This window comes from Schistocerca cancellata, chromosome 3 (assembly GCF_023864275.1).
Source record: "Schistocerca cancellata isolate TAMUIC-IGC-003103 chromosome 3, iqSchCanc2.1, whole genome shotgun sequence".
NCBI classification, from domain to species: Eukaryota; Metazoa; Arthropoda; class Insecta; order Orthoptera; family Acrididae; genus Schistocerca; species Schistocerca cancellata.
Window position 1 is genome coordinate 208,498,298 of NC_064628.1, and position 13,484 is coordinate 208,511,781.

The 13,484-nt window shown below is 38.4% G+C and overlaps 1 protein-coding gene across 2 annotated transcripts in view; it reads left to right on the top strand.

The window, feature by feature from the left end:
* The window catches only part of LOC126174824 (translation factor GUF1 homolog, mitochondrial), a 145,041-nt gene extending 131,566 nt beyond the window's left edge, over positions 1–13,475 (top strand). The window contains exons 9-10 of one of the 2 annotated variants that reach the window (XM_049921202.1): positions 5,532–5,615; positions 11,328–13,475. In XM_049921202.1, coding sequence (XP_049777159.1) covers positions 5,532–5,615; positions 11,328–11,453 — 210 coding nt within the window. In that variant the 3' untranslated portion in view covers positions 11,454–13,475. The remainder of the gene's footprint in view (positions 1–5,531; positions 5,616–11,327) is intronic. The other variant, XM_049921203.1, reaches the window with a different exon arrangement.
* Positions 13,476–13,484: the final 9 nt, after the last annotated feature.

Genomic DNA, 13,484 nt, shown 5'->3' on the forward strand with positions numbered 1-13,484 from the left:
AGAAGCTTTCAACATGTGGTGCTACAGAAGAATGCTGAAGATTAGATGGGGAGATCACATGACTAATGATGAGGTATTGAATAGAATTCGGGAGAAGAGGAGTTTGTGGCACAACTTGACTAGAAGAAGGGATCGGTTGGTAGGACATGTTCTGAGGCATCAAGGGATCACAAATTTAGCATTGGAGGGCAGCGTGGAGGGTAAAAATCGTAGAGGGAGACCAAGAGATGACTTCACTAAGCAGATTCAGAAGGATGTAGGTTGCAGTAAGTACTTGGAGATGAAGAAGCTTGCACAAGATAAGAGTAGCATGGAGAGCTGCATCTAACCAGTCTCAGGACTGAAGACCACAACAACAACAAGGCTGTTTGATGCATCATTCTTCAGATATGTCCATCTTGACAGTAAAATTTTGTGATTAGTTGTTTTTAGTGATTCAGCAGGTCCAACATGCATGTTACAGCAACATGGGTGTTCCTGTTTTGTACACCACATACAGGGCGTCCCAGGAGGAATGGTTGTCATTCAGGGGTATGACAAGAATGATCATTTAAAGCAACAAGTCTAATAAATATGGGCTCTAAAATGCATACCTTGAGAGCTATATGCACTACTTCATCTTTGATACTGTGGAACAGATCTCTTCTACTGCAAGCTCTTTGCTTCCATATTTTGGAAGTGGTAGTATGGATAAAAACAAGGAAAAAAATGTCTAATAAACATGGGTTCTAACCTGCCTATATTGAGAGCTATGAACACTTGTTTGATAGAAGAGATACATTTCACAGTAGCAAAGGTGAACAAGTGCTCACAGCTCTTAAGGTATGCACTTTAAAACCCTTGTTTACTGGACATCTCTCCTCTGCTCTGGCTCATACTGACCGCCTCTCAAAATGTGGAAAACAAATAGTTTACAGTAAAATATAAGAGATGTGTGTCACAGATTTGAAGATGAAGACATGCTCATAGCTCTTCAGCAGTGCATCTTAGAGCCCATGTTTACTAGACTTTTTTTGCTTCAGTGGTCAGTCCTATTGTATCCTTGAATGTTGACCATTCCTCCTGGGACACCCTGTATGTGTGAATACATGCTTAGAGCCTTTACTTCGGATTTCATTTTCTGTGTGATGTACTGAAAGAAGCAAGATCCTGTCTTGTGTGTTCCTCAGTGAGAGGCCTTGCTGCCACTGAATTAAGAATTTTGGTCCATCTTGACAGTCATAGACAGTGAGATAAGTCCCAGGTTACCATTTGTGGAAAGCGACTGAATTCTTTACTGTTGATGTTGACAGACACTGATATAAACAAATGTTATTGTCATTCTTGATGCATCAGCTTTCATCTTCAGTTGGCAGGTTTGTGATACTCATAAAGTTCTTTCTGTAACCCAATTTGGTCATCTATGAGGGGAATGATCTTTTCTTGAACTTTTGGTAGAGTTAGCATCTATATGTCTGCAGTCGGTATCCTTTGGCAGTTCAAAAATATCTTGTTGTAGCCCACAAATGGCATTAGGACCACTGGGTTGCCCATGTCATCTAGCAGAATCATCTTGCCCTGCTGCAGCTTGCCATGTGCCACTCGTTGTTTGTTGGAGACAGTGATCTTTATTGTAGGCAGTTGGGTAAGTAGCTTACAGGTTTCATGGAAAATCTCATCTGCCAGTTCTCAAGGGAGCAAAGCTGCAATGTCCTCCACAGACTAGGTTAATTTACATTTGATGATACTTTTGGACTGAAATTCCTTCCTTTACCAAGTACCTTCACTGTATCACCCATTTGTCAGTACAGTAAAATATTGTACAACATCCTGGCTCTTGCTTAGGCTTTTCCTACATACAATTCAGTTTTGAGTACTCCTGTGCAGGTGATTCGGTGCACAAGGAACTCCTATTTTGAAGAGGCATTGAACATTCATTCATCCTCTCTCATATTGGAGCCATGTTTGGGCAACACATTATGCTCTTGGTCATTGGTTTGTTAATATGATGTTTGGTTTAAGCAAACTTATTATTGGGTCAGAGTGATGAGGAGAGAACTTTCCATTTGGTGGACCTCATCAAACTTGCGTGCTTCATATATTATCTCCTTCACATTAAAATGAAATTATATGTTTTCTTTGATTACTGTGACATATTTATGAAATGAGATATGATTAAATCAGACAATGGAATGTAACAATATTAAGAAAAGGAAAGTTGCTACTCACCATATGACGAAGATGCTGAGTCGCAGATAGGCACAACAAAAAGACTGTCACAAATAAGCTTTGGACCAGTAAGGCCTTCATCAAAAATGGATGATACACACACACACACACACACACAAATGCAACTCACACACACATGACTGCAGTCTGCAGTTGCCAGAGACTGCAGTTCTGTGTATTTTTGACAGAGGCCTTGCTGGCTGAAAGCTTATTTGTGACAGTCTTTACATTGTGCCTATCTGTGACTCAACATATGGTGAGTAGCTACTTTCCTTTTCATAATAATGTGAGGTATGGTTAGACATATGTAGTACAGGCTCCAAATATAGGACAAAATCTGCCTATAGCTTCTCACGTCTATCAAAGCGAACATTTCACCAATTTGTCAACAGAAATCCTAAGTGGTGTCCACATCACTGTTGGACAGACACATGATGAAGCAAATGAAAATGTTGGCAAAAGGTCACAGTGGAGATGACTTGCTGCCCTTCACCATACCAGCACTTTTCACCCCCTTAGAAAAGAGACTCTGAAACAGCCATTGGAATCCACCAAAACATGCACCAACACACATGGAGACACCTTAAAACCCTTAATTACCCCTAGGAACCTTCTTAAAATGACCACAAAGGTCATTAGAAGAATTGTGCTTTTCCAAATAAATTCATTTGGCAAAGTGAACAAGTCATCACCTCCAGACCTGAAAGAGATGTTATAATCAGTCATCATTCAGTTCCAGGAGTGATATCCCTGGGGCATGCCTGTTAAAGATGGTGCACCGTTCACAGATTCTGGTGTTGTTACTATAAAAACTGCTAGACTGTAACCCTTTGATCTCCTCGTATTTCATGTCACTAATCCCTGTAGTCTAACTTCAGTCTACTCACCTCTCTCTCCAAATTTTCTAATATTTCTATTATATTCAGACTTCCGAACAGTCATGTTGCAGCTTCTTGAACATTAATATTATTCGCACTTCTCCTGCACATCTCCATTCTAGAAAGAAGAAATAGTTTACCTCCACAGAGGTTTTTTTTTAAGTGACCATCATAAAGGCATTTGCTGTAGATTCAGTTTTATTTTTAATGCAGTGGACTCTTTTTGTGTTCAGTACTACCAGATATTTATTATAGATGTTTCTCCAGCCTTTATGATTCCATTTCCCACCTAACTTGAGCAAAGTGGCCTAAATATTTATTTTGCCCCTCCTACCTCTGAAAGACTACCAACAGGGTGAGGTAGACTCCTTGCACCCATAATAACTACCTAGTTACCGAAGCATGTGATGTATTTTTGTCAAATGTAATCTGATAATTAAAGTTAATACATATACGAGATCTGTTAAAAAAATCCTGGGACTTGTCCAGAATTTTTCTGTGCTTACCTTTGACTTAGTGTGCATGGTCTCCTTCGAAATACGCTCCTCCACAATTGATATTCTGCTCCAAACGCCATTTCCACTTCTGGAAGCAGTCTTGGTATGCCTTATGCTGGATCGCATGAAGCACCTTCTTTGAATTTTCTTTTATCCCGTCTATCTTTGCAATTCTTCGTTCTTTCAATGGAGTTTTCAACTTTTGAAATAGAATAAAGTACACACCCCTGTACAGGTCTGGAGAATACAGAGGATGAGACAGCACAGTGACTTCCTTTTTCTGTGCAATAGTCACGCACTAACAGAGATGAATGTGTGGGTGCGTTATTGTGATGCAAGAACCCTGAAATGCTCTTGCCAAATTTCAGGCTGTTTCTCACATTTTTGCGCAGGCATCGCAACACATCCCAATAGTACCATTGATTAACAGTTTGTTCATGTGGTATGTATTCATGATGAACTAATCCAAAGTCAAAGAAGACTATTAGTATGGCTTTGACATTTGACCTGACCTGACAAACTTTTTTGGTCTTAGAGAACCTTTCCCTGCCCATTGTAAGACCTGAACCTTTGTCTCAACATCATGTCCATAAACCCACATCTCATCACCAGTTACAATTCTCTTAAGCAATGTCTCATTCTCATATGGGTGATCCAAAAACTCTTCACAGATTTTGAGGCGAAGAGCTTTCTGGTCTTGACTCGTGAGCCGTGGGACAACTTAGTGGCAACACAATGCATTCCAAGATGTGTCAGGATTTCATGATGTGATCCAACTGAAATGTTAAATTCTTCTGCTCTCTCTCTCTCTCTCTCTCTCTCTGACAGTCAGTCTTCATTGCTCCTATAACTCTGCCATTTTGAAATTCGCAAACTGTGTGACACAACATTCTACTGAGTACCGCACTGAACAATAACCAGCAGACATACAACAGTGAAACTTGTGGCAGTTACACATTAAACACAGGCATGTGCAGGAATTTTGCTCCAATACACCATTGGTACGAAATTACAAAAGTTCAGAATTTTTTGAACAAGCCCCATGTCTGTATAAGGGTGTGCTGAAAAGTATTGTAATGTCTTCGAATTTTTATGTGAATACTCTTAAAACTTTTTAAATAAAGCAGACATTATTAATATTCTACAACTTTATTCTTCATGCCTACTTATTTGCAGCCCTCTGCTGCTAGAAGGCTCTGAATTGTAGCTTGTAATATGGTGGAGTGTAATGTAATTGTGTCAGTGCATGAGAAACAGCATGCTGTAATTGAGTTTCAAATTCAAAGATTTCATTCACAAATTGAGAACCTGCTCCTTCAGCTTGATAATGCCAGACCACACATGAGCACTGCAACATTTGCAATAATCCGACGCCTTGGGTTCACTGTCATTGTCCATCCTCCATACAGTCTCATCTTGGCCCTGTATGATTTTCATCTGTTTCCAAAACTTAAAGAATATCTTTGAGGACTTCAGTTTGACAGTGATGAAGCAGTGCAAATACAGGTGAGGTTGTCAGTGTCAGCAGATTGGTCTCTCAGGAGAAAAGTGTTTGTCGCAAGGGTGACTATTTTGAGAGTTAAATCTGTGGACATGATGAATAAAGATGTACATTGTTAATAATGTTTGTTTTATTTAAAAAGCTATAAGAGTTTTCACATAGAAATTTCAGAGGCATTACTTTCCAGCACACCCTTTTGTTAGGCAGTGTTAGCAATGATGTGCTAACAGAATCCCTTTCTCACATTTCTCTTGCGAGAAAGGTGTTTAACCATAAGTGCAGTCCAGTATATTTGACCTCACACTTAATGAGATAAAATTATTTAGATCTTTCCACTGTGTAACACAGTTTACAGTCTGATGGAAGTGAACAGATATTTTCAGAATATTTGTTTGTATTTTAAATATTAACTATTTCTTAAAGATTATATCACACTCTGATTTTCAGATAGCCATTCAAGCTTCTGTTGGAGGGAAGATTGTTGCACGAGAAACTCTAAAACCTTACAGAAAAGATGTCACTGCTAAGCTGGTTAGTATATGAGACTTCTCATACACAGTTTGATCTTGGTGAGATATAGTTGACCTTCTTGTTGGAAGATAATGGGTAACTATTTCAACAAAACCTAGCCCTCAGTGCTAGAATGAGACTGCCTTCTAGTATTCTAGTGCTTAAAAACTGAATAAAAGACCTAGTTAGTGTGTGTAGAAAATGTTTTATAGCACCAAAGAAATCATTGTATAACTATATTGATTACAACACTTTCCATTTTTTGCAATACGTGAAACTTTTGGTTTTGTAATTGCTGTCTTATAAAATATGCCAGCCATTATATAAGTTACTAACTCTCATATATGAAATATATTACTTCATCTCATCTGTTTGATGTTGATTTAATAATCCATCAAGTGTGTCATCAATGAAATGGCAGTACTCAGTTGTTGAGGCTGAACAGACAACTATTTTTGTATACACACTTGATTTCATAAAAAGAAACAATTATCTGACATTAGTTTAACATCAATAAAAAGAGAATTTTTTCTTTTCTTTTTTTTTTTAAAGGCACAAAATTTTTGGTATTAAGTTATCTGTATTTACATGCCTTGGCAGTTCTTTTATTGACTACCATGTACATTGAATTGTGAGCATGTTTGGTCAAAAGTAATTTTCACAGCTTCCAACAGCTTATTTCCATGGTCATCCTATATACTGAGACTATAGTTTGAGTCACAAGTGATGGCTGTCGAATATGAGCTTGTTCTGCACACCTACATCAGGCATATTCCGACAGTCATTAAGTGTTCAGTAGTGTTTTTGAGTTCTTTGCTGTGAATGTCTTAGCCAGTGCGAGCATTAAATATGATTTTAGGAAGTTATTTAGTGGATTTTTATTCCATTTGTTCCAAGCTGTCACTGCTGATGGTGTACCAGCTGAAAAATTCTACAAAAGTGAGAGACAAATATTGCAGGCTACACGCTTCCTTCAAGTGCAAAGCACGTGTCTTCGCATCCTGGAACTATTGCTTGGAACTGGCAACACTGCAGTCCCCATCCATGCCTCGACCTGCACCACCCACCATCATTCTTGAATCAGATTACAACACATACACAACATGTGCACAGTAGTTATCTATGAGCCATTTGTACCTTTATTTGAGAGTGTATTGTGATTCTTGTGATGGTGCGTATTTGAAGATGTGTCAATTTTCATGTGATTAATATTATAAGTGTGGTTGAGAAATATTACTCCCTTAAATTGTTGAAATATATCTGCGACCTCCCTTCCATCTAACTACGGATAAAATTAAAATTATTCTTTTTGTTGCTGACCTCTATATTTATTTTGTTCAATCTTCGCCTTTTCTTAAGTTTTTCAGTTTTACAAAACTAGACTCACAATTTTTCTGTCATCAAGTATGAGTGTAAATCATTGATTGAATGTACAGGAGACAGCTTAAGGACAAACAGTTAATTGCATAATGTGATAATTTACAGCTTTTCAAACTTAGCAATATAACTGACATACATTAACAATAACCTTAAGTTTAAAATACCCAGCAGATTAAAAGTGTGTGCCACTCCCGGACTCAGACCTAGAATGGTGCCTGTCATGGATAATGCTCATTACAAACTAAACTATACAGGAATGACTTACAATCTGTCCTCACAGATTCTAACAGTTCCTCTCTGTTACTTTCCAAACTTCACAGAAGTTCTTCTGCACACCTAGCACTCTCCAAAGAAATAATATTGCAGAGCAGTGGCTTAATCACAGCCTAGAGGGTTGTTTCCAGAATGAATCTTTCATTTTGTCAGAAATGAAGTGGCAAGGACGGGTCGAGAGGCATGCCCGAATATCTCAGTTGGTGCAAGAGCATTGCCCATAAAAGGCAAGATTTCAGGATCAACTGCCAGTCTGGCACACGGTTTTAATCTTCCAAATAGTTTCAAACAGCACACTCCCTGTTGTTGAACCCTTGAAGCATTTATTGCACCAGTAATCCACTTCAGTTATGCAAACAATTTTCAAGAATACAAAAACTGCATCTTTTGAAATATTAACTGATTCACAGAGACTGGTTTTCTTGCCTTTTCAGCCTTATACTCAGGTGTGACATACAGAAGAATCATTTTTATTTTCATTGTTTGATGCTGTGTACTGGCTCTGTTATGAGGTGATAGGAAATACTTTGCTCTAATAACACATGTGATAAATTATCTTCTGTAACAGAGCCAGTGCACAGCATCAAGCTACAAAGATGATTCTTCAGTAAGCTCCATCTGAAAATGAGCCTTAAAAGGTAAGAAAATTCTGTGAGTAAGCAAATACTTCAGAAGTTACTGGCTGTAGTCACGTGTACTAGAGTACCCATCTTCATCTATGTACATACTGTGCAATCCGTCTTATGGTGCATGCCAGATTGAATCTTGAATCACTACTAGTCATTTCCTTTTCTGTTCCACTCATAACTTTCTATATGCCTCTTCTGTATGGGCCTTAATTTCCGTTATCTTATTTTCATAGTCTCTGGTACCGCGCACCGCAGAATTTGAATCCCCGCCAGAAGTCATGGACGTCGAAGACTCCTAGAGGTCTCTGCACCATCGCGCTTTAAGCTGTGGCGGTGCGCGTGTCCTGGCCCGCATTTAGTGTGAGGGCGCCACAGTAGAACACGTGGTTCCAGCGGCCAATAGCTCACCCCCGATAGAGTATTTAAGCGCCTGCCTCTCGCTCAGCCAGCGAGTCTAATCGTTGTGTGAGTCTCGACGCATTGCCTCGACAACAGACAGCGTGTTTATCGTTCTTTGTTTTCATTACTAGTGTACGTCTTGGATTCGTTTGGTTGTCTCTGTCACTCCGTTGCTTCTTGCATGTTGTTGTCATAAGGTCTCTCTCCATTGTCCGTCGTCATTTCGTGTCCATCCTTTCCGTTTGTTTGTTTGATCCCGCCACGCTTTCTTGGCCACCCTGTGACTGGAACGGTCGCGGTCACAACAGGTTACAACATGGTCCTTACACAAAATGTGTGTTGACAGCAGTAGAAATGTTCTGTAGTCACTTTCACACGCTAGTTCCCTAAATTTTCTCAGTAGTGTTTCATGAAAGAAACATAATTATCCCTCCAGGGATTCCCACTCGAGTTCACAAACATCCTCATAAAACTTGCATGTTGAGTGAAGCTACTGGCAACAAATCTAACAGCACACCTCTAAAATTTTGATATGTTCCTTTAATCTGACCTCATGGGAATTCCAAACAAGTGAGTAGTACTCAACAATGGGTGGAACTAGTGCTGCTGTTATACTAGTGTTGTGTCTGTTGCCCTCCAAAATTCTAGCAATATACTGAAGGCAACCATTTTCCGGCTGCACTACCAGATTTCATATTGCTTTGTAGTGTTACACTTAGATATTTAACTGACATGACTGTGACAGCATCTGAACATTGCAGCATTTTTTTATTTTATTTTTCCTAATATGCATTAACTCTTCTACATTTAGAGCTAGCTGCCATCTATCAGACCAAATAGAAATTCTGTTTAATTCATCCCGTATTATTCTACAGTCATTCAACACTAATACTTTCCCATATACTGCAGCAGCATCATCGGCAAACAGTTGCAGATTGCTGATGAAAACTCACCATCAAGGACAACATACCGAATTCTTTTGATTAAGAAGTCTTTGAGCCACTTGCACATCTGGGAACCTGTTCCTTATGCATGGATCTTCATTAACATACTTAAGTGGGGGCATCATGTCAAATGCTTTCTGAAAATCTAGAAATATAAAATTTGCCTGTAGCCCTTAATCCATGGTTCATAATTTTTCAAGAAAAATTTTGAAGTTTTCAGTATTTTTATTATTACTAGTGGTTTACTGGTCACTTTTTCTGTGTTGAAAATTATGATACAGAATTGCTGGTCAGTACTTACCTGCAAGAGGCAAAATTTTTAGTACTGCCCATAAATGGAAAGCTGTCAGAACTATTAGTTCCTTCCTCCAGGATGGAAAAGGAACACATCAAGTTAGGTTAAAAAGGACAGGTCACTTGGACCCCGGGAAGAAATGGCCCTATGTGTTGTTATGATCACCAATCACAGCAAAACTGGCACTACATCAGACAGATGTTTTTCCCCTAGATCAAAACAAACAGAATAGGTGTCACTTTTGACAATGTTGACTGGAATACTCTCCTTCAGATTCTTAAGGTGGCAGGGGTAAAATAACAGGGATCGAAAGGCTATTTACAATTTGTACAGGAACCAGATGGCAGTTAGAAGAGACAAGGGGCATGAAAGGGAAGCAGTGGTTGGGAAGGGAGTGAGACAGGGTTGTAGCCTCTCCCCGATGTTATTCAATCTGTATATTGAGCAAGCAGTAAAGGAAACAAAAGAAAAGTTCGGAGTAGGTATTAAAATCCATGGAGAAGAAATAAAAACTTTAAGGTTCGCCGATGACATTGTAATTCTGTCAGAGACAGCAAAGGACTTGGAAGAGCAGTTGAATGGAATGGACAGTGTCTTGAAAGGAGGGTATAAGCTGAACATCAACAAAAGCAAAAGGGGCGACGATAATGGAATGTAGTCGAATTAAGTCAGGTGATGCTGAGGGAATTAGATTAGGAAATGAGACACTTAAAGTAGTAAAGGAGTTTTTCTATTTGGGGAGCAAAATACCTGATGATGGTCGAAGTAGAGAGGATATAAAATGTAGACTGGCAATGGCAAGGAAAGCGTTTCTGAAGAAGAGAAATTTGTTAACATCGAATATAGATTTAAATGTCAGGAAGTCATTTCTGAAAGTATTTGTATGGAGTGTAGCCACGTATGGAAGTGAAACATGGACGATAAATAGTTTGGACAAGAAGAGAATAGAAGCTTTCAACATGTGGTGCTACAGAAGAATGCTGAAGATTAGATGGGTAGATCACATGACTAATGATGAGGTATTGAATAGAATTGGGGAGAAGAGGAGTTTGTGGCACAACTTGACTAGAAGAAGGGATCGGTTGATAGGACATGTTCTGAGGCATCAAGGGATCACCAATTTAGCATTGGAGGGCAGCGTGGAGGGTAAAAATCATAGAGGGAAACCAAGAAATGAATACACTAAGCAGATTCAGAAGGATGTAGGCTGCAGTAGGTACTGGGAGATGAAGAAGGTTGCACAAGATAGAGTAGCATGGAGAGCTGCATCTAACCAGTCTCAGGACTGAAGACCACAATAACAACAACAACTATCTTTACCATTAGAGATAAATGTCTTTGATTTTATATGCATCATAGTGAAAAGAATGGAAGGAAAATTATGGTTTTAAATCCCATCATTAATGAATCCATTAGACCGAGCACAAGCAAAGGTGGGGGAAGGAAAGTGACAGTGTACTTTTTAAGCGAAGCAGTCTCATGTTAGCCTTAATCAGTTTATGGGAACCAAGAGAAACGAAAATTTTAATGTCCAGATGGATATCTGAATCCCACTCCAAAATGCTAAGTCCAGTGTCCTAACCTCACATAGTTACAGACCTTGAATTGATGTCGAAGGGACATTAGCAAGTTCTCTATCACATTAAAAAAATTCAATAAATGTGGTTCTCTGTTCTTTTGCAACTTATTCCACGGCACATTGTTACAGACCCCCAAGGAAAACTAAAATAACTAACAGAGCAATGAAATAGACTTCTGTATAATCTCAAAAATAAAATTAATTTTTGTTCAACTGATGGTTTTTTTTTTGCAGTATGGTGGTGATGTCACTAGAAGAATGAAGTTACTGAGAAGACAAGCTGAAGGCAAGAAGAAAATGAAAATGGTTGCTAATATTGGTCTTCCTCGAGAAACATTTATTGATGTTCTCAAGCGTTAAATTAAAGATTATTTACTATTGTTATAACTACGGTATTATTGCTTTCATTTCCACTTGTATTTAAACTTCCTTTTTGTGCAAAATTTCGACTGATAAATAACAAAGAATTAAGACTTGAAATTTTGTATGTTGAACACGCATTTTTATATCATTGGAGTAAGCTGGGAACTTATTGGCATTTCTGTCATTCTGAAATTAATATCGTATTAAAAGGACCAATATAAAGGCTTTGCAAGTATCCTGTTCACACATTTTAGCAAAGGCTCTTTCATTCATATGTGTGGCATGATAAAATCTGAATTCCAGATGTATGAGAATATTTGTGAGATAGGGGAAGTATTCCTCTACTATGCTTCCTCAAAATTATATTGGTTTAGTTTCAAACTTTTACATGATTTGAAACATGTCTTGGTAATTTTCACAAAAGTAAAAAAGTAAGCCATCTACATTATTCTTCATATCAGTGACACAGATGTACATCTAATACATAGATGGATCTTGTTTAGAAGCTGAGAAGAAATTTAAGATTGAAATCTACTCACAAATTATGTACAGTTTTCCAGGAAGGTAGTGCAGCCATCTACAGTTGCACTTAATGAGATAACCCTTATAATGAAGAAGCAAGAGGCAATAAAACCAAACTAAATATGCAAGTGTTAGCACATTAGGCAGCTTAGGCTCCTGTGGTTATCTTCAATAGCTTCTCTTCTTTAATTATTATATAAGTACCCAGAATGGGAAGGAGGTATACAGGGGATAAGCAAAATAATGTGAACACATTTACTTACTTGGGAATGGTTTATTAATAAGGGGCTGGACCCTCATTTGCCCGTAATACAGCTGTGATTCTTCTTGGAATACTGGCATATAATGATTTATAGTCTCCAGAGGAATGTTATGCCAGTCTTTGATCAGAACCTCTTCTAACTCCTGTAGTGATGAGGGAGGCAGAAATATGGTCTGGAGTTTGCACTCCAATACTGCCCCGCAACATTCAATAATGTTCAAGTTCAAGGACTGTGATCACCATGGAAGATGCTGCAGTTCAGTTGCATGTTCCTCATACCATGATTGTACTGTCCTGGCTGTGTGAATGGGTGCATTGTTGGGAAATAACATTTGAATCATTGGATGCACTTGATCAACTAAAATGTTCACATAATTGTTTGCTGTAACAGGCCTTTGAGAGTATTGATGGGACCAGCAGAATACAGTGATATGGGTACCCAATCAATCACACTTCCTCCTCCATGCTTAACCGTTGGAATCAAGAAGACGTGTTTGCACTGATCAGCCATCCAGGATTTATGCTCCTGATACCATGTTTTATACTTCTCAGTGTTAGTTGTCATCACTTATGGTTTTGGTATAACAGCTCGTCCGTGAATATTTGCTCTATGGAGTTCTTAGCAGACAGTTTCATAGATATGGCATCTCAAAGATGGCTGTTGAGCTCGTCAGTCACTTAAGCTGACGTCGTTTCATGTTGTTTTAACACAATTCGTGTTAGTTTATGATGATCTCCCATTTAGTTTTGATTTGCACTCACTATTACATTTACATGATAATGTCTTTCTTTGTTTTGTGTAGGCTGTCATGACTGTTGAAACAGTTGCTCTTGAAACATTCAATAATTTGGCTGTCTTGGGTACTAATGCTCCAACTTATCAGGACCGACAATCTGCCATCTTTGAAACTCTGTTAGGTCTGTGCATTACCTGCGTTGCTGACCGTCAAGCACAACCATCCCATTACTCCCACTGTTCACATTATTTTTCCTATCCCCTGAATATCTAGAGACAGAATTAACAGACTATGTTATACAAATAAATGCTTTTTATTGTTGTTTAGTTTTCTGCTCCATTTACAGTACAGATGAGGAATGAAGTTTATTTTTTATTACGTGCATTTAACAAGATAGTTGATGGCTGAATAGGAAGTTTGTGTTTGGGTGACAGGGTAACAACAGGCTTCTTTTTCTCGTTTTATTCTCTCTGAAAAGTGAATTTTATTTTATTAATACAGTGCTCA